General features: G+C 43.0%; 1 protein-coding gene across 2 annotated transcripts in view; it reads right to left on the reverse strand.

The window, feature by feature from the left end:
* The window catches only part of BMP1 (bone morphogenetic protein 1), a 198,854-nt gene that overhangs the window by 37,831 nt on the left and 138,521 nt on the right, over positions 1 to 22,502 (reverse strand). For both annotated transcript variants that reach the window (XM_032229024.1, XM_032229025.1), the window contains exons 7-9: positions 16,345 to 16,469; positions 4,029 to 4,144; positions 1,314 to 1,416 (exon numbers count right to left, since the gene is read on the reverse strand). In XM_032229024.1, coding sequence (XP_032084915.1) covers positions 1,314 to 1,416; positions 4,029 to 4,144; positions 16,345 to 16,469 — 344 coding nt within the window. The remainder of the gene's footprint in view (positions 1 to 1,313; positions 1,417 to 4,028; positions 4,145 to 16,344; positions 16,470 to 22,502) is intronic.

Below are 22,502 nucleotides of genomic sequence, written 5' to 3' on the forward strand. Positions count from 1 at the left end.
AGTACATATCAAATGATAACCCAGCCCCCTCCCTCCAACGACCCCACCCCAGTGTCCAATCTGCAACTCCCTTAGGTGTCATGTGGATTGCATCTCTAAAAGGCATCATCAGGTTGGTATGCAGGATGGTTGGCCTTGTCCAGGACCAAACACCGGTCACCAGCATGCGCAGAAGATGGTGAGAAGAAAGCTCCCTTTTCCATATCACCTCCTGTACCATTTATTCCCATCCCAAATACCATGCCTCCACCCTCCCCATTTCTATGGCAGCCAATAACAAGTAAGCGTAGCAGAGGCTGACATCTACCATTGATAAGGCAAGTATGATACAATTTAGAACAGTGGTCTCCAACCATTTTGGCTTGGCGGACAGGAAGAGGTGGTGGCGGTGAGGGCATAGTTTCGTGCGTGCATGAGCCACTTTCACACATGCAGCTTTGTGCATGCATGTGTGTGCTCAGCCCTTTCTCAGCCCAGTTCCAAATAGGCTGTGGCCCAGCACTGGGTCATAGATCAGGAGTTGGGGACCCCTAGTTTAGAGCAACAGTTAAGGCTCAGCAAAAAAAACACAACACAACGAAGTTAAAGGGACAAATCTAGATTAAATGCAGTTTTCAGATCAAGAGGGAATTGCATTTGAATGAGGCACTGAATCCTTCTTAGCTCATTTAGTATATGAGTCATTCAATCTTATCTTATTTAGGTTATCTCAGTCCAGATGACTGTAAAGGAAGCCGTCTTAACTGTCAAAAGTGGAAATAATGAGTATTTAGGGAATGATCCAGTACAGAGATGGGTAAACATCTCGGAATAGATTTACCTACTTTTATTTATCTATTTATTTTGTCTTTTAATGACTCCACAATCCCTTGTGGGGTGGAGTTGGGGGCAACTGAATGGAACAGAGTGTTTACTGGCCGGATGCCCTTCCTGTCGCCAATGCATAGTTCGCAGTTGATATTTACTCAATGAGCCCAAAGAGAGAAATATCTGCCGCTACCTAGGATTGAACTCCCAGCCTCTTGATTGTGAGACAAGAGCGCCACCTCTAGGCCACTGTGCCACATTGACCTAACTTTATTACTACAGTATATTTCAACAAATGAGGAAATACTTAATGCCTCAAATCCCTCCTGCTCTCCAAAACTTTTGTAAGCCGTGAAATAAAGAAAACAAACACACACACAAATCACAACTGGTTCTGCAAAGGGGAAGGAAGTCAATCAATGAGCATGGGAAATGTTTCGATTGTTAAATATGTTCCTCAATGAGATATGGCCACATGCATGACCACCAATGTTCTCACTGATTACCTCGCAGGGGAGCTTTCCTCCAGAATCCATCTCTCACCTCCACGTAGTCATACCAACATAGCCGGCTGCGGTATAGATCCAGGGACGTAAAATTCAGAATTATCTAGAAAGCAAGCAGAGGTCACACCACCCTGAGTAGGTCCTAAATATTACTTTGTCATTCGTATTTTCTATTTCTTTCCTGAGTTACCATTTTGAGGGACGTGTCACCTTCTGTCAAGTGCCAGAGAAATCACGAGATCCAGATAGTTCAAATGGGTATAAAGATTTATCGCAAGCTTAAGCCATCTACAAGAATCTGAACTACTAACAGCCAGAGCAATTTGGCGACAGATAAGGAATTCAAGGGGGAACAGACTCCAATTTCTTGTGGATGTAAAGGGAACCTAACTAATGATACATTTGATGCCTTCTTCGGGCTCAGCCTGGTTCATCTCGTACACCTTTAACAATCTGCTTTCTAAAGTCCGAAATAGTATTCCTCTTCTATGCCAAAATGTAGTAAGTACAAACAGTCCTTTAACTTACAACCCTAATGGAGTCTTCCCATCACAGATCTAAGTCATGATGACACACTTAACAACTGTGTTACTAACTGAACAACTGCAGCAATTCACTTAAAAACTGTGGCCAGAAGAATTGTAAAATGGGGCAAGATTCTCGCTTAGCAACAGAGATGTTGGGCGTTGTGGTTGTTAAGTCAAGGACTACCCCTATGTTCTTTTGTTATGTGTGGAAAACAAGTTGACTGGAGACATTCCTGAGCCAGACAGTTAAACTGTGCCAAACTAGCAGTTAATTTAGAGTCCGTAATCTAAAAAATGGTCCCAAATCTCTAGGCTTGATTTAGAATTTGAATCAGACATGAAGATTTGGATGCTTTTCCAGGAAGAATATTCTTTCTCAAGCCAGAGAAAACAGAGATAATCCCATTGAATTACATTACACCATCGCATGGGATAGTAAATATGGCAAAAGAGAAAATGTTAGTTACTATCTGCTATCTTCATAAAGTACGCAATATATTATTTCTTCCCCTTATTCGAAGTTTGAAAGGATGATGTACACATCTTTGCAATGATGTGGAGGAGAAAAACAACCCTACGAAATACCTAATGTAGATTTGAACCCTTCTTCCAATGGCAAACGGCTTCCCAATATTACAATAGGTTTATATTCCAGGATGATGAACTGCCTCCAGCTGTTTCTCTGCTTTTTTCTGTGTTCTCAAAATAAGATGAGGAAATCTGATACCAGAAGCAATATTAAAAATGGATTAAGAGAGGAAGGGACTGGGATTAAGGGAGTCTGATGTCCTCCATATGTTTTGGACAACTCCCATCATTCCTCGCTGTTTGCCATCCTGACTGGGGCTTATGGGAATTGAAGTGCAAAACATCTGCAGTACATTAGAATAATTTTATCTGCAACAGCTTTTTGGGGGGGGGTAAGAGGAGAGTAGACATCTGAATTGACAGACCCAGTTTAAACTGTGGTTAGGTGATCTTAGGTTATGTTGGTTCATCTTTTAGATGGCTTAACTTCGATGAATGAGGCTCTCATCCCACAACTAATCTTTAATGTGCTTTTTCAAAGTGCTTCGTAACCATACTTTTGTTACTAGCTTACCTATGATTTCATTTTTCTTTAATTAAAGTTTTTATTAGATAAAACATTAAAAACGTTGGACATAGTGCGACATTTCTGACATAAACATTTCCATATAATGATTAGATCTTACAACAATTACATTTTATATCCATAGGTGTATGTAGTCAGTCAGATTACCTGTCTGTTGATCCTTTCTTTTGTATAATTACTAATCATACAAATACATACCCAATTCCTACATATCACACATTCTTAATACCATATTTTCCGATTCTTAACTTTTCTGTGTTTTTCTGTCCCGGGCTTTTTCCCTCATTTCTAAATATTGGTTAGAAATAAGGAGACTCCCTCGGAACAGGAAATAATAAATAAGATACTGATGTGCACAGAGATGGACAGACCGACTTTAGAGCTCAAAGACAAGGGTGGGGCAGAATATCACGAAATCTGGGACAAATGGTACCAATGGTTAGAAACCTCTGATTTCTTACTGCTATTTTTTTTCTTACTAGAAAAATAATCTATTAGGGAGGAAAACGTAGAATGTTACATAATTTAGCTTTTACAGGTAAGTCTCAATGTACAACCATTCTTTTAGTGATTGTTCGAAGTCACAATGCTACTGAAAAAAGAGACCGATAACCATTTTTCACACGTATGACCTCTGTAGCATCATGTGATCAAAATTCAAGTGCTTGGCAACTGACTTGAACTTACGACGGTTGCAGCGTCCCAAGGTCATGTGATCTCCTTTTGCGACTTTCTGACAAGCAAAGTTAATGGGGAAGCTAGATTCAACTAACAACCGGGTTATTAACAACTGCAGTGACTCACTTAACAACTCTGGAGAGAAATGGGGCAAAACTCACTTAATAACTGTGTCACTTAGCAACAGAAACGTGGAACTGAATTGGGGGTCATAAGAAAAATACTACCTGTATGGCTTGGAATAATCTGGTTGGATGCATTCACAGCGTCCACTGAAGGCAATAATTCCCAAGAGAAAATATTATTGGCAAAGAAGAATAAGAGAGCCAGCATTTTGTAAGATGGTTTGGATGATTCCATTAAAAAAGGGGGAGGGGGAACTAAACCAGCATTTACCTTTTCCCCTGGAGTGACTGATATTCTCCAGATACAGTGCTTGTGTGAAGAATATCCATTGGGGAAGTCAGGTGAGGAGAAATTCCCTTGACTGTCTTGCAGTGTTTCTCCACAAGCTGCAGGAGAAGAAAAAAAGAAACACAAACATAAATATACATAAATAAAAAGAGTAAGAAAAACAGGACACTGCCTGAATTTAGGATGCTGTCAACCACCGGCCCCTCCTGCAGCCAAATCAGAGGAGGAGAGGGGGGCGTGGGAGGCAAGGTCAGCATCAAGGCAACCCAAGAGCTCCGAGCGGGTAGAGGGAATGGAGCTGGCACAGAGAGAGCGAGACAGACAGACAGAAGCAGAGCCTGGGCTGTCCATCAGCCCTCAGATGGAGAGTCCACAGCTCCCAGGTCTGGAGGTGGCTGATGAGGAAGAGGAGGAACAGCTGGGTCCAGTGCCTGATGGGTGGATGTGCAGAAGGCAGAGGAGGGGAGAGCAGTGGAAATCTATGGGCCGGTCCTTCAGATGGAAGAGTCACTGCTAGCAAAGCCCCACCCTAGCTCTGGGGATAAAAGGCAGAAGGCGCCGATGAATAGATGCGGCAGACAATTATTCATCTCCCTGCCGGACAGACTTGTTAGCCTGCGGTGAGAGAGAAACCTATTGCCAGGGCTGCTGACGCTCCTAATAAAGGAATCATTGCTTCAACTACAGAGGATTTGTTGTGTTTGGGGAGCTGGGTTAGAACAGATCCCACCCCCCCAAACATATTCCTTAAGCAATCCAAGGGATTCTAATTTCAGGAACTGAACCAGCTGTTTCTAGAGTTCAGGCATTACCAGATTGTTATGGGGGGGGGGAAACTTGTCCTTCTTGAGGGTATTTCCTGTCCATTGGGTGGTATAACTCAATTACAAAGCTATCTGTAAATTATGACCAACTTGCAAAGGCTCTGCATTCAGGTTGTTACACAAATGCCCTTTCTCTAATTAAAAACCCTGTCAAAGGAACACAATTTCCCCGATAAGAAAACACACAGCCTTGCAAAAGGCGCACCTTAAGTAAAGAGTTCAGTTTTATAGATACCAATTTTGCAAGTGTTTTCTCCTTCTCAGGGACAGGATCAATGGATTACTATTATTATATACTTTATTCATTAAACATGAAACTCAGCCAACTGAACATTCGAAAATGCATTACAAATACCAGTGACTGGTGCTAATGGTTGATACGGTTTGCTGACAGCGTCCTAGTATCAACCAAGGACCTTCTTAAAATATAAGACTTTCCGAGTAGCGTAGTTTTTTGCAGTTCCGCTGGTGTTATTGCAGGAAGCTGAGTCCCCTTCGGGGAAAAGGGCAGCATATAAGTGCAATAAATTCAAATTCAAATTAAATTCAAGCTGCAATTTGTGGACGTATCTTGTAAAATTCTTGGACATGGTGCCAAGTGCCCCGATGACAATGTTACATGCTTCATCCACAGCTGTGTAGTTTCAATGGCCAGGTTGCGATATTTCATTATTATTTTTTAGTTCTTTTTCTTCGACTCTGGCATCTCCTGGAACAGCGACATCAATAAACTGTACACTTCGGCCCTCTACAACCGTGATATCTGGCGTGTTGTGCCCCAAATGATGATCCATTTGTATTCAAAAGTCCCACAAGATCTTCACCTTCTCATTTTGAATAAATTTTTCCACTTTATGTTCCCATGACTCTCTGGATGCAGGTAAATCATATTTTTTACATAATGACTAGTGGATTAATTTAGCAACTCGGTCATGTCTAGCTTTGTAATCAGTTTGTGTGATTTTGCTGCATTCACATATTAAATGTAAAACAGTTTCATCTTTGTTATTGCAAAGTCGGCAGTTTGGGTTGTCAGTGGATTTTTGTATCTTCACTTTCATGGCATTAGTTTGTAGTGCTTGTTCTTGAGCAGCCAGTATTAAACCTTCTGTTTCTTTCTTGATAGTTTCAATCTTAAGCCATGACCATATCAAGTTGTCATCACATTTTCCTTCAATGTTTTTCAAGTGCTGTCCATGCAAAGCTTTGGTTTTCCATCTATTTAATCTGTCATGCAGTTGTTTTTCATTATATTCTGCCTTTGTTTCTGTTGTTTTTATGCTGTTCTCCGTTTTCACAGCCTGCAGCAATTTTTCTGTGCTTTGGTTCACATAATCATTCAAACTTCATAATATCATCATCATCAACATCATCATCATCAATATCATCATCATCAACATCATCATCATCATTGTTATTTATTATTATTATTATTATTAAAGTTTTTTTTAAATATAAACATTCCATCCTTCCTTAAACAGTGTGTTGTCTGAATACAAATACCTCTGTGCAAGAACCATCAAAATTTACAACATCATTCCCATTGATATTAATTCTCTAATTTAAAAATTTGAACATAGTAAACCTGTTCATTTTTCCCTCTTAACATATCTTCTGGTAAAAATGTGCTAACTATTGTGGCCCGCCAGCAGCCAGCAGAACTGGCAGCAGATTTGGACAGCGCGGAGGTTGGGGAAGAACATGGGCCAGTCCCGGAGCCTGGGAAAGCTCGGATGAGGGCTCTGCATCAGAGGCAGAGAGGGAACCAAGGCCATCTGGTAGTTATTTGCTGCCTCCGGAATCTGACATCAGCAAGGCAGAAGAACAATGGGAACCTGTTCCCAGTGTGCACATGCACAGAGCTGCCAGAAGGAAAGAACAATTAAGAAAACAGGGTTGACTCGGGAGTAAGGCTTGGAGATGATTGGCTCCTCCCATAAGACATAAAAGAGGAGCGAACGGGATAAGAGCCAAGGTGGCGCAGTGGTTAAATGCAGCACTGCAGGCTACTGCTAGATCAGCAGGTCAGCGGTTCAAATCTCACCGGCTCAGGGTTGACTCAGCCTTCCATCCTTCCGAGGTGGGTAAAATGAGGACCCAGATTGTTGGGGGCAATATGCTGACTCTCTGTAAACCGCTTAGAGAGGCCTGAAAGGCCTATGAAGCGGTATATAAGTCTACTGCTATTGCTATGTGACCTTTTGCAGGAAGCAATTAGTTCATCTGGTAGGTTCAAACTTTGGAAAGTTCTGTTTGACTCTGTGCTAGGTTTGGCCTTACTCAGCATTTGGTAATTAGGTCTCTGGCAGCATTCCAAGGGAGAGAAGGTGGGTGTTTATCAACGTTTCCCTGAAAGACTGTGGCAACTCGAGCAGACATCTGTCGGAATCTTCACAGACTGTTTGTTCAGCCTTGTGGACTGTTAATGACTGATAATTTACAGCCGTATAAATAAAAGAACGTTTTTGGGACCCTGTGGAACGACCTCCCCGTCGAGATTCGCACCCTCACCACCGTCCAGACCTTCCGCACAGCCCTTAAGACCTGGCTATTCCGTCAGGCCTGGGGATAAGTTTCTAATTCACCCTGCCCGAGTGTTGAGTGTTGAATGAAAGTTGTGTTTTTACTGTTTATTTTATTCACATATTGTTTATGTCTTTATATTGCACCCCCCCTTTCCCTATGAATGTAAGCCGCCCTGAGTCCCCTCAGGGAAAAGGGCGGCCTATAAATCCCAAATAAATGAAAAATGAAATGAAATAATATTGTGATTTATGCTTTCTCAGAAAGCCTAGGTCAGAACACTAATAACATTAAATATAATAATACTTATCATCATAATACTAACAATTATCATATTATTTATATCTCTATCTTAACATATTTTCTGCTCTTCCTTAATCTCCTTTTATTTCCAACTTTCTTTTCTGTTCTCTAACCATTGATAAAATAATTCCCATATTAAATAATATTCAGTTTGTTCTTTCTCTTTAACTGCTAGCATTAATCTGTTCATTTCTGCACATTCGAATAGTTTCCTAATAAACGAATTATGGCCAGCTCTCCTGTTCCTCCTGTCCTCTAATTTCGGAGATTTGCCCAGGCATAGGTGACTTTAATTTCCATCCTATCTTTGCCATTGTGCACTGAGAAAGAAGAGCACGTATTTTCACAACACTGGTTCCTACATCATCCTATTTCAGGTACCTGCATAGAGGAGGGTTACAGAATCACCCTATTCTTCTTCCAACGAACTGCAATCCGCTACTTAGTATTTCTTATCTCTTGTTTGGCTCCTGAAATCGGCTCCCTTTTGAGATAAGCCCCCTCCCTTAATCCGCCCCCAAAGTATCCACAGCTTGTTCTGCAGCTGTAAAAGTAACTATGGAAACCAAGCGGATGCCATGTTGCCACAGTGACAGAAGTTGGGACTTGAACATGGTCAATGTCAATCTTACAAGACTTTTCATGTTCTCTTCTGTTGCTGCGTTCTTCCTTTCACAGCAAAGCATCAGGGGGTCCAGATTCTTCTGAGAAATAGACCCTCTTTCTCCCCTCTTTTTTTGCAGACATGCTAGACATGTCCTACCCTGGTTTTTAAGGGTGCTACATAGCATAAATGCCATGGTCCGTGATGGCGCCAATCAAAACTCCCTGTCAGGCCTGCAGTCATATTCCTTTTAGGATCTTTGGCCTGCCACACTAATATTCTTTTCTACTATGCTTTTCATTAGTGGGGAATTGGGAGGGGGAATAGTAAGGAGTAGAATGTGTCGTTGAAAAAATAAAATTCCTTTCTAGAAACCAAGGTCATCTTTTGTTCTCTACATCTCTGGGCCTGACCGGAACTGGATGGATGGAACTGCCAGCGTGGCAGTGGAAGATTGGACCATGTGATGGACTTCTGGGTGTGGGGGCAAGATCATGAACCAGGTGGGAAAATCGGGAAGCTTTCAGATTCGGGTTTCCATAGATGTGCCAACATGTCTCTCTTAATAAATTGGAACTTTGATGAATACTTTGCCTTGGACTCTGATTTAATTTTGGAGTCAATTCCTTGAATGTTAATGTGCTTTAATTCTAATGAATTTTAATGTGGAGAAAAACAAAGCTTTGCATTTGGCAAGGAAAAACCAAAGGTATAAGTACAGTTTAGGTGAGACCTGGCTCAAAAACAGTAACTGTCAGGGTTCCAAGTAACACCCACAAATGAAAGAAGATTCCGAAGCTTGAGGTTCCTCAAAGTTCCATTTTATTAGAGATGCCATATTGGCACATCTGGGAAATGCTGAATCTGAAAGCTTCCAGGTTTTCCCTATCCAAAGGAAAGTCAAAGTTCTGCCCACATGTCCATCACATGGTCCAATCGGGCACCGTCCCAACTGGAGATGCCTCCCAGTCACGCCATTCCATGTGCAGGGCAAGATGTCCTTGACTCTCTGAGAAAGGAATGTTATTTAGACTATATATCTCCCACACTCCATATAATCCCCACTCCCATTTTCCCACAGGAGAAAATGTGGCAGGCCTGAAGGCCCAATGTAAAAGATGACTTCTGTGAGAGGGACCTTGGAGTTTTAGTGGATGATCACTTGAATATGAGCCAATAGTGTGCAGCAGCAACCAAAAAAGCTACCGCATTTTCTGGCGTATAAGATGACTTTTTAACCCCAAAAAATTATTTCAAAAATCAGGGGTCATATTATATGCCGGGTATAAGAGAGGCCATACCAAAAAACCAAAACAAAAGAAAAAGCACCACCACCACCAGCGCAGACGCCAGCCTTTCAATCGATAACCTCAGCACTCCTCACCTGGGCACATGGATGGATGAGTGCTGGGATGGCTTAGTAAGGTCTGGCTGGAGGTGTGGAGAAGGAAGGCGCTGAGCTCAAACTACAAAAGCCCGGCAGCGCGGAGGCCTTAAACTGGCTTGCGGGCGCCTGAAAGTAGGGGGTCGTCTTATATGCCCAGTCGCCTTATACGGCGGAATATACAATAATACAATCCTGGGTTAAATAAACAGAGGCATAGAATCAAGATCACCATAGAATCAAGATCACGTGAAGTATTAGTGCCACTTTACAAAACACTAGTAAGACCACACCTGGAATACAGCAACCAATTTTGGTCACAATACTACAAAAAAGATGTTGAGACCTTGGAAAAAGTTCAGAGAAGAGCAACTAAGATGATCAAAGGCCTGGAGACTAAAACATATGAATGGCTGCAGGTTTTGGGTCTGGCTAGTCTAAAGAAAAGAAGAATTAAAGATGACATGATAGCAGTATTCCAGTATTTGAAAGGCTGCCACAAAGAAGAGGGGGTCAGCTTATTCTCCAAAGCACCAGAGGGCAGGACAAGAAACAAAAGATGGAAACTAATCAAGGAAGGAAACAACCTGGAATTAAGGAGACACTTCCTAACAGTGAGGACAATTAGCCAGTGGAACAGCTTGCCACCAGAAACTGTGGACGCTCCATGAGGAGTGAGGTTTTTAAGAAGAGACTAGACAGTCACTCATCTGAAATGGTATAGGTTCTCCTGCTTGAGCAGGGGGTAGACTAGAAGACCTCCAAGGTCCCTTCCAGCTCTATTCTATTCTAATTCCTTTCACCTCCTATCATCTCATTATTAGGTTCAAAATGTTATTAGTTTATCCAAGTATAAAATAGAAAAAATATAAAGAAAAAATGAAAATAAAGATAAAATGGAGCGTAGAGGAAAAAGGGAAGAAAAAGGCATTAAATTCCAACTTCTTTTGATCGAGTAGAATAAGGTAATCACATGAAACTGCCTTTTCTAGACTGATTTATGATTTCCATTGAATTACTGTTACATGGAATTTTAAATGTTGGTTGCTTAGGAAAACATGTTTCACATTATATCTTGATCTATGACTGATCTTTGGACAAGATATTTTTTTAATTGCCTTTGTAATTGAAAGGAACGTATGCCCAGGCCACTAGAGAATATCTGGGAATTCAGGAGAAATTTATGTTAATTCTCACAAATGGGCTTGTTTCTAAGAGAAACAAGTATTTGACTCATGCCTCTGACCACATTTCCATGACAAATGGCATATGGGTATGGATATACATTCTTGGACTTTAAACTAAGATGTGGAAGTTTAAAACAATGGACTATGAGTTATTCATATCTCACTCTGACATGTTAAAACCAACCACATTTTCTGAATCAAGGCCAATCAAGGTCAGCAAAGATTCCCAAACGTCAAATGGTCATTTATGTTAGCTAAAACAGGGGTCTCCAACCTTGGCAACTGTAAGCCTGGAGAACTTCAACTCCCAGAATTCCCCAGCTGGGGGAATTCAGTTGCCAAGGTCAGAGACCCCTGGGCTAGAGCATAACAGCAAAAAAGTGATAGATTTTGTAATCAATAAAGCTTAACATCTCCATTTCATAGCTACAGAGCTGGCTCCATGCATCTCAAAGAACAAATGATTATTTTAATTTGTAAAAAAAAAAAAAGGAATCTTTTTCCAAGCCTCTGCATTAAAATAACTTTTTAGATCTGCATCCAAATAAGATTGGATTATATCGGACAAAAGCTGGATAAAACGTTCTGGCCATTCTTATGATACACCGAAGAAACCATATTATTTCAAAACCCTTCTTTGTTTAAATATATGGCCATGATTAGGGATGCAGTGGCTCTTTGGCTAAGACGCTGAGCTTGTCAGTCAGACAGGTCGGCAGTTCAGCGGTTCGAATCCTTGCTGCAGTAATGGAAGTGAGCTCCCGTTATTTCGTCCCAGCTTCTGCCAACTTAGCAGTTCAAAAGCAGGTAAAAAGGCAAGTAGAAAAATAGGAACCACCTTTAGTGGGAAGGTAACAGCCTTCTGTGCACCTTCGGTGTTTAGTCATGCTGGCCACATGATCACAGAGACGTCTTTGCACAGCGCTGGCTCTTGGGCTTTGAAACGGAGATGAGCACTGCCCCCTAGAGTCGGGAACGACTAGCACGTATGTGCGAGGGGAACCTTTACCTTATGGCTATGATTTATGTTACATTTACAGATTATACTGTAGAAATAAATCCCATCATTAATTTGTGGGATCTGCTGCTATCACCTATGATGGTGGCCATCAACCTTAATGTTGAACTTATGCAACGTCCCAGGGTCATGTTTCCCATAGGAAATAAAAGAAGAGCAAAAGGAGAGTGGGCTTTTGCAGGAAACAATTCATTTGTTTGGTGATTCATTTCAGGAGTGTGAAGATCTGTCCGTGAATCTCAGAGACTCTGTGCCCAGTCTTTTCTTGCACGGCATCTCATTTGGAAAATATTTATATGGCAGCTTTCCAAGCTAGATAAGGTCTGTGGTCATAAATATTCCTTTGAAAGACTGTTTACCAGGCCTTTGCTGAATGGAAATGAGATGAATTCACATTCGTTGAATAAAAGGGGTTTTGTCAGGACCAGGACTCTGCCTCATGCTTTTTGGGGAAGCCTAGGTCAGAACAGTATCAATGCTTTAATAGCCCGAACTCTCCTTCTTTCACCTGCAGTTCTGTTTCTCCTAATAATTTCCCTGCACAGGTCCCATCTCCTTCCCTATGTTTCTTCCCTCTTCTTGGTACTAGCTCAATCACCCATGCAAAGAATTTCCTGCAGGAAATGCTGCATTCCTTACTAGCAAAACAACTCCTTTCTGTTTGTAAACGTCAATCCTCTCCACGGAAACAGACACCCAGCAGGGGATGGGATGGATGCTGGAAAACTCCAAGCCAGATCAGGTCTTGGGAATCAGGCAGGAAGCAAGAGTTTCACACACCCCTCTGCCTTTGGCTCCCGATTCCTTGCCTTCTGTTCTGACATCTGTTCGGTTTCCAGAGCCAAAACTGGCGTGGATTGGACAGTCTCCAAAGACTGGGTGACGGTCGGAGACATCCATTCTGCTCCAAAGCCCTGCATTATGTCATGCTTGTATCCATTTGAAAAGGGAGAGGTAAGATTGGAGCCTGGAGTGAAACCTTTGGGGGATTGTAAGATACAGCAGAAGGATGGAAACATTCTGGGTTTAACTAGTGACACATAGGCTGACATCAACAATCTAAAGGAAACAAAACTTCTACCATGGTAACTCTCCAAAGAGCATATAGGACACTGTGGTGTTGAAGTCAATGGCTTAGTCCGGGGGTCAGCAACCTGCGGCTCTAGAGCCACATGTGGCTCTTTCATCCCTCGGCTGCAGCTCCCTGTCACCAGTCAGTGCCACTGTTGATAGGGCTTTCAGTTAGGACAGGTAGAGGAAAAAGGATGCCGCGCTAGGAGGAGACTCTATGATGGGGAAACTGGACTTCTGGTCAGCTCCAGAATTCAATGGGGGGGCTTCCGTTTAGGACCTTTGTGGCTCTTGAGTGTTTAAGGTTGCCGATTCCTGGTTTAGTCTAAAGGAGAGAGGGCTGTGGGGAGACATGAAGGCAGACTTCTAAGGACTCTTACCAGTGGGCACGATGACTCAATGGTTAAAGATACTGAGCTTTTGTCTGCTAGAACACAGACAGCTCTGGTTCAAGACCCAAGCACCACCTAATGGGATGAGCTCCCACTTCCGTTCCTGCTGCAGCTCCTTCCCACCTAGCTGTTCGAATGCATGCAAATGCAAGTAGATAAAAAGTACCACTTTGGTGGAAAGGTTACAGTGTTCCATGCACCTCAGCATATAGTCATGCTTGCCACATGACTGCGGAAGCATCTTCGGATTACACTGGCTCTGTTGGCTAAGAAACAGAGATGAGCACCACTTCCTAGAGCAGGGGTGTCAAACCTGATTTCATTGAGGGCCACATCAGGGTTGTGTTTGATGTTGGAGGGCTGGAGGGAGGCGTGGCCATGGTGGATATGGCCAGATAAACGTCACTTATATTGGGGGCACCTGTGATGGCCAAGTGATAAGGCAGGACTTCCCTGAGACCCTCCTCACTCTCATTATACTCTCCTTCCTTCCTTCCTTCCCTCCCTCCTTCCTTCCTTCCCTCCTTCCTTCCTTTCTTCTTCCCTCTTCATTCTCCTTTGTTCTTCCTTCATATCTTATTTTTCTTTGTCTTTCCTCTTTCCCTTTCTCCTTTTCTGTCCCTTTTTGCATACTCAAAGGCAAAAGGGCAAACATTTTATTTTTAGTTTGTTTTGTTAGCCCTTTTGCTAGCCCTGAGCAACCCACTGAGCTCCATTTTCACTGGCAGAGGCATCGGGGTGTCCTTTGCTGTTTCCAAGCCGGATCTAAGCACCCTACAGTCCAGATCCGCCCTGTGAGCTTTGAATCTGACACCCCTGCCCAAGAGTCAGACACAACTGGGCAGAGGAAACGTTTACTTTTAAAGGCTGTCAAGGAAAGAGGTATGGATTTAGTTTCTCCAACACTCAATGGGAAGACAAAAACCACTGGGTTTAAGCTTTACAGAGATCTCCAAACTAAGGGCTGCTCCAATGGTGGGTTCTGGATCCCATTGCAACCGGTACGGTGCAACGGAACCCGGTGTCCCCCACACATGTGCATACATCCTTACCTCCGTGACGTGTCCATGACGCCTCTGTGATGCTCCAGCTGCTCAGCAGAGCATCACACAGGCACCATATGCTCTGTGCTCATGTGCGGCTGCGCTGAAGAGTTCAAATACAGGTAAGGAGCTTGGGCGGGCGGGTGGGCCCTCTGGAGCACCATACTGGAATGGTACTCGGTGGTCCTGGCAGGCAATGGTACAACCATACTGGGGCGTACCGCTCCAGCCACTGGGCTGCTCCATCACGGAAGGTTTTCAAACAAGGGTTGGAGAGCAGTGGTGAAATTCAATTTTTTTTACTACCGGTTCTGTGGGTGTAGCTTGGTGCTGGAGTCCTGTGACTGAGTGGGTGTGGCCAACCTGATGTCACTCATGGTCACTCAGTCACATGCCCCCCACCACCAAGCCACGCCCACAGAAACTGGTAGGAAAAATGTGTGCATGAGTCCATTCAAAGCAGAGCTGCTGCTCCCTTTATGGTCCTCCCCCCCCGCCCCCTCCCTTTCTTAATGGGACAGGCTGCAGCAGCTCTGCTGTGAATGGATGAAGAAACGTTTGGACTGTCTCTGTGCATTTAACGTTGAATTCTGTGTCAGAGGCAATCTGAACGTTTCCCCCTCCATTCACAGCAGAGCTGCTGCTCCCTTTATGGTCCCGCACCCCCTCCTTCCCTGGGTCTACCTTAAAGGAACAGGCTGCAGCACCTCTGCTGTGAACGGAGGGAGAAACATTCAGATTGGGTGGGCAGGTTGAGCGTTCGGAAGAGGTGAGCGGCGATAGTGTGACCAAGTGGATGTGGGCAGGGCCACCAAGGATTTTTGCCACTGGTTTGAAGAACCGATGCCAATCGTCCCCATCGGTTCAGCTGAACCAGGCCAAACCGGGAGGATTTCACCCCTGTTGGAGAGCCATATGTGTGGGATGATCTGAGGAACACCGCCAAGGACATAAGGTTGGAATAGATGACCACCAAGATCCTTTCCAAAGTTACAATTTTATGAGCGATTATAAGTATTTGGAGAAATGTTTGAAGTGGATAAAAGTACAGCATGAAATGCAGTATTGACCAAGATGAAATTTAACTATAAGATTCAATGGTGTTACCATTAGAAACGTAAACCTTATGTTTCAGTCAAGCTGACTAGCACAAGGATGCTGGATGGAAGTTTTCTCTTTGCCAAACGTCCCATTTGGGGTAATACTAAATTTTAAGATGATTGGGGTCAAATTGGATTGTTTTGTAGGTTCAATGCCTAACTAGATAATCTTATTCTATGGAGGGAGTTTAGCAATAGCACTTAGACTTATTACCGCTTTATAGTGCTTTACAGCCCTCTCTAAAGCGGTTTACAGAGCCAGCCTATTGTCCCCAACTTTACCCACCTCGGAAGGATGGAAGGCTGAGTCAACCTTCAGCCTAGTGAAAATGGAACCCCTGGCTGTGGGCAGAGTTAGCCTGCAATGCTGCATTCTGATCTGGGAAGGAAAGAAAGGAGGGCAATAGCACTTAGACTGATATACCGCTTCACAGTGCTTTACAGCCCTTTCTAAGCTGTTTATAGAATCAGCCTCTTGCCCCCAAAAATCTGGGTCCTCATTTTACCCACCTCGGAAGGATGGAAGGCTGAGTCAACCTTCAGCCTAGTTGAGATTCGATTTGAGCCTGGCGAGATTTGAACTGCCAAATTGCAGGCAGCCGGCAGTCAGCAGAAGTAGCCTGCAGTACTGCACTCTAACCACTGTGCCACCGTGGCTCATATAACCACTTAATTTCCCTTTTGCTACCTTATTTTCTAAGAAAAATAAAACAGAGAAGGACTGGAGAGATCTCTTGCAATGAAACTTAAAATCAGTTCAATAGAAACTTAAAATTAAAAATGACAAGACTTCACCCAGAAGGACTTCTATAGACTCCTCTTTTGTAAGATGCAACCAACAATACTTACCAGGGCATTTATACAGTTTGCGTGCCTGGGCAATATCTCCTTTACTCAGCCGGGTTCTCTGTCCAATCGAGGGCTGCATCCCATTCACATTATATTTGGGAAGAATGGTGTCCAGGAAGATCCCCCTGAAAAGACACAAAGGAGAACATTCTCAGCTTTGAGCTGGCTTGCACAGACATAACCAAAAACCTTAGTTCATAAAGTAATTGGTGACTGGGAGCCTGGGAAAAAAGAGATTGGCCATTTTACAGAAGAGAAAGTAACTGTGATGATAGCTGTCACAAACTTAAGCTTGCTTTTTTACTTATCCCTTTTTCCAGAGAATCCGTATCCTTTGAACTGGTGTGAGTTTAGCCTGGAAAGTTATTCATGGTTTGCTTTAGAGAAACCCCACATGGGCTTTGGACACTATTTAACAAAATGAAATTCAATGGTGAAAAGAGTAAGGTTCTACATTTAGGCAAGAAAAATGAAATGCACAGGTACAATATACATGGTACCTGGCTCATTAGTAGTAACTGGGAGAGGGATCTTGGAGTCCTAGCGGACAACCATTTAAATAGGAGCCAGCAGTGTGAAGCAGCTGCCAAAAAAGCCAACACAGTTCTAGCCTGCATAAACAGAGGGATAGAATCAAGATCACGTGAAGTGTTAATACCACTTTATAAGGCCTTGGTAAGGCCACACTTGGAATACTGCATCCAGTTTGGTCGCCACGATGTAAAAAAGATGTGCAAACTCTAGAAAGAGTGCAGAGAAGAGCAACAAAGATGATTAGGAGAATGGAGGTTAAAACATATGATGAACAGTTGCAAGAATTGTGTATGTCTAGTTTAATGAAAAAAAGGACTAGGGGAGACATGATAGCAGTGTTCCAATATCTCAGGGGATGCCACAAAGAAGAGTGAGTCAAGCTATTCTCCAAAGCACCTGAGGGCAGGACAAGAAGCAATGGGTGGAAACTAATCAAGGAGAGAAGCAATCTAGAACTGAGGAGAAATTTCCTGACAGTTAGAACAATTAACTGACAGTGGAACAACTTGCCTCCAGAAGTTGTGTATGCTCCAACGCTGGATGTTTTTAAGAAGATGTTTGGTATTTTGGTATTTATTAGACATTTATAGGCCGCCCTTTTCCCTGAGGGGACTCAGGGCGGCTTACAATCAAAAAGGAAAGGGAGTGTAGGACAATACAAAAAGAAATGTGCACAAAAGTAAATTAAACAGTAAAACTCAACATTCACTCAGCATTTGGGAGGGGCAAAAATAAACTTATCCCCAGGCCTGACAGGCTAGCCAGTTCTTGAGGGCTGTGCGGAAGGCCTGGACGGTGGTGAGGGTACGAATCTCCACGGGGAGATTGTTCCATAGTGTCGGAGCCGCAACAGAGAAGGCCCTCCTCCGAGTAGTCGCCAGTCGGCACTGACTGGCGGATGGAATACGGAGGAGGCCAACTCTATGCGATCTGATGGGATGCAGGGAGGTAATTGGCAGAAGGCGGTCTCTCAAATAGCCAGATCCACTACCATGGAGCGCTTTATAGGTGGTGAGTAGGACCTTGAAGTGCACCCGGAGATCGACAGGTAGCCAGTGCAGCTCACGGAGGATCGGTGTTATGTGGGCGAACCGTGGTGCACCCACGATCACTTGCGCAGCCGCATTCTGGACTAGCTGAAGTCTCCGGATGCTCTTCAAGGGCAGCCCCATGTAGAGCACATTACAGTATTCCAGCCTGGAGATCACAAGGGCTCGAGTGACTGTTGTGAGGGCCTCCCGATTCAGGTAGGGCCGCAACTGGCGCACCAGGCGAACCTGGGCAAATGCCCCCCTGGTCACAGCTGAGAGATGGTGGTCAAAAGTCAGCTGTGGGTCCAGGAGGACTCCCAAGTTGTGGGCCCTTTCTGAGGGGTGTAAGTTTTGTCCCCCCAGCCTGAGTGATGGTATGTTGGTCAAATTTTTGGGAGGGAAACACAACAGCCACTCGGTCTTGTCTGGGTTGAGTATCAGCTTGTTTGCTCTCATCCAGTCTTTAACGGCTTCTAGACCCCGGTTCATCACGTCCACCGCTTCATTGAGTTGGCACGGGGCGGACAGATACAACTGTGTATCGTCTGCATATTGGTGGTATTTTATCCCGTGCCTTCGGATGATCTCGCCCAGCGGTTTCATGTAAATGTTAAATAGTAGGGGGGATAGGACCGACCCCTGCGGCACCCCATAAGTTAGGGGCCTCAGGGACGATCTCTGCCCCCCCACCAACACCGACTGCGACCTGTCCGAGAGATAGGAGGAGAACCACTGCAAAACAGTGCCGCCCACCCCTATCTCCCGCAGTCGTCGCAGAAGGATACCATGGTCGATGGTATCGAAAGCCGCTGAGAGGTCCAGGAGAACTAGGATGGAAGCATGGCCTCCATCCCTAGCTCTCCAGAGATCATCGGTCAATGCGACCAAAGCGGTTTCTGTGCTGTAACCGGGTCTGAAGCCAGACTGGAAGGGGTCAAGATAGTTAGCTTCCTCCAAGGTACGCTGAAGCTGGAGAGCCACCACCTTCTCAACAACCTTCCCTACAAAGGGGAGGTTGGAGACTGGACGATAGTTATTAAGAACAGCTGGATCCAAGGACGGTTTCTTCAGGAGGGATAATGTTGGATAATCATTTGTCTGAAGTGGTGTAGGGTTTTCTGCCTAAGCAGGGGGTTGGACTAGAAGATCTCTGAGGTCCCTTTCAACACTGTTATTCTATTTTCTTGTTATTATTCCTCTATAGGCATTAACATTGATGGAAGTTGGAGTTATATCAAACTTTTACTCTCAGGGATTTCCAAAGGATTTTGAAATAAGAAAGCTAAAGAATGCTTAAGGAAATATAAATATTTTAGCCCAAGTATTTCTGGTTATGTACAAGTTGTCTTGAAACTGGAACAATTACCCCCCAAAATCCTAGTATGTAGGCCATCATGTCCAATATCTTTCTAATGACCTGCTTTCTGTCTAGATTGATTCTGATGGGTTTCATTCATTATTATTGTCTCTCCGAGTGGCAAGAGGAACAGAAATTTTGTCAATCACAGAAATATTACTAGATCCTTTACCTTATAGATTATAGAGCACTGGGATTTTGCAATTGCGTTATTAGCAGGGCATCAAATCTTTTATATTGCCATGATTGCCACTTTTCCATAGATGGAGATGGGAGCTGAAATGGAAACTAACAGAAAAGATGGATGGTGGGATCATCATTAGCTATTTCAGGAGTGGATCAATTCCAAGTTGGGTGCATCAAAAAGTTGTGGGCATCCCTGACTTAGGTCTTGATTCCTCCTCTTGGCCACATCACACTCACTTCATTCCTTCTCCCAAGTTTCCATGTAATTCTTAAACCAGTTGCCCTTATGAAGGATTCCAACTTGGCTGCAAGAACATAGGATGAGTTACTAAAAATAGACATGGATGCCCTTGTAATTAGAAAAGCACAAGGGCGTAAATCCAGGAACTTCACCACAGGAAAGGAATTGCCCACGCAAAACCTTGCAAGCAGTAGTTCTAAAGTAGTTCCAGACTCATTTGACCTCACAGGACTAGCTGGTTTAATCCAAGAAGATCAGGTTATGCACAAGTTGACTTGAAATCGGAACAATTTTTCTTTCCCTTGCAACCTGTAGCTTCTGGATGGACTATTTCCTATTGATATTGATTACCTACTCTGCTTTTTTGAAGTCAAGGAGACTACTAACCTTCTCTTCCTATGTATAGGCAATCCTTGCTTAAAAACCACTTTTGGGACTTCATACTCCATTGTGAAGGGTTGTAACCATTAAACGAGACTCATGTGACCACAACAGAGCTATGATCTCTCACAGTTAAGCAAATCTCCTGTGGTTGTTAAGCACATTTAGTCTCATGCTGTGAATGGTGGTAACACTGCGCCACATCTACACAATGCCCTGGGCTCTGAATTCAAGGCTTAGGAGACTGAAAATATGTAGAAAAGGGAGGCGAAACATCCAATCAAAAGCACACATTCTCCAAGGAACGGAAGGTTAAAGCTGTCTATTTCATAAGCCAACATGAAAAACATTTTGCTTCTTCTGCCTCCTAGTTGGATGTCTCTATTAAAATTGTGCTTATGCTTGACACTTTTGGCTGTCTGAATCAGAATGTTTGTTGCCGAATTGCCTGGATTCTTTGGTTGGGCCAACTCAATATGGGACAATTTAACACAGTATTCATTGTTTCATTGAGTTACTTTTATTATTGGTGGCCACGTGTTTGTTGGTTATTGTAACACATATATTTCTAAATTGACTTTCTTTATTTTATTCTTACTGGCTATGGTTCCATTGAACTTAATGGAACTTTTGTATTTTTTTTTAATTGTCCTGCGGCTAGCTGGCCATGGCAAGTTGTTCAATGGCAAGTTGGCTGTGACGAGTTGGCCATGGTGAGTTGTCCCATTCCATCTTTTGTCCTAGTCCCTATCTTGCAAACTTAAAGATCCACAGTTGTTTTTCCCAACTTACTCCACAAAAACTGCATATGCTCTGCATATGCTGAACATAAAATAATTTCAATTTCTACCCTCAAAACGACACTATAGGGCGTTGCACACTAGAACCACTAGACACAAGGACTGTCCCCCCCCCATCCCATCCCTCTGCTAAACAACTAATTCCAACAACATTGTCAAAATGTTTACTAAGACTGCATTACTAGTCCTCTTCTCATCCTTCCTATTACCTATTTCCTTTTCTACTTATGACTATAACTTTGTTGCTTGTATCTTTACTATTTATATTGTTTTATTTAGTGTCCTAGTATGATTTATGTTGATTGCTTATTTAGTATCCTATGAGTATCATTAAGTGTTGTAGCTCATAATTCATGATGAATGTATTTATGATGATTATGATAATGATTTAAATCACTTATATCTTTTGTACACGCTGAGAGCTTATGCACTGAAGGCAAATTCCTTGTATGTCTAATCACACTTCTATATTTTGAATTATATAATTTTGCTGAATTTGCAGGTGAGATTTTTATCAACCGGAATCCATCTTCTTGATCATGGCGACATTAACACACTCCGTTTCTTTACAACAGGTCAGACAGTGGGAGTCTCAACAATCAGTATCAGGCTGACGTTGTTCTTCTGGAAAGATCAAACTAGAAAGTAGAGGTGTTTTTTTTTTTTGAGAAATCCTGGATTTCTTACTATGTGAAGTCAACCATTTTGAAAGTTGTGACAATTTTCTCCTAGAGCTAAAACAGTACAGAAGTCATCTCAAGAAATTTACCTGAGTAAAGGATAATTTGAATCACAACAGAACCCATTAGTGGTGGAAAAACTAACAGCTGCTGGTATCAACCTTTGTGTTGAGAACAATTAGGAACAAAGGGAAAGCTGTGATAATAGCAGTAATTTCCTACATGTGTCTTTATTGAAGCACTTAATAGATGCCTGAACCTTTTCCGAAATCTCTCTTATAGACCTGCAGGAAATATGACCTCTGGTAAAGTTGGGACTAGAGATTTGCAGATTCTTTCTCTTAAGCGGCCAAAGGAAAAAAAATGGGTCAGCTGGTCTAGAGACTAAAGAGTCAAAGCTTAAAGATTTAGTTTGCAGAAACAGCAGGGGAAGGTTTAGGCTATAATTTCATGGAACGTAAAATTGTGAAAAATAATGCAAGGAAATGCATAAAAAAACCAACCTTTAACACAGAAACAGTGTTGTGATTAGCAATAATATAAAAGCATAAATCATTGTCTAGTTTTTTATGAGGCTGAGGAGCAGGGGTGGTATTCACTTATCTTCCCTACCGATTCGCAAATGTGAGCATTATGCTTGCACGCGCCCCATCTGTCCATGTGCTCAAACCTCTGCGCATGCACTTTGGCTAAAAAAGATGCCTAAGTGGGATGCAATAGAGCCGGGGAGCGGGAGGGGGCACTGCGTGATTTCTGCTACTGGTTCAGGTGAACTGGTCCAAATACCAGTAGAATACCAGCTCTGGTGGGGAGTGACATGAAATGGGAGTAGAACAAGACCAAAGATGGATACCTCATGCTAGACTGGCCTGAGGAAATGGATAGAAATTAGGAAGAAAAAGGAAGCTTAGAAGAAATAAGATGAGGTGAGATGAGGTGAGGTAGGAT

Source organism: Thamnophis elegans, chromosome 13 (assembly GCF_009769535.1).
Source record: "Thamnophis elegans isolate rThaEle1 chromosome 13, rThaEle1.pri, whole genome shotgun sequence".
In the NCBI taxonomy this organism is placed as follows: domain Eukaryota; kingdom Metazoa; phylum Chordata; class Lepidosauria; order Squamata; family Colubridae; genus Thamnophis; species Thamnophis elegans.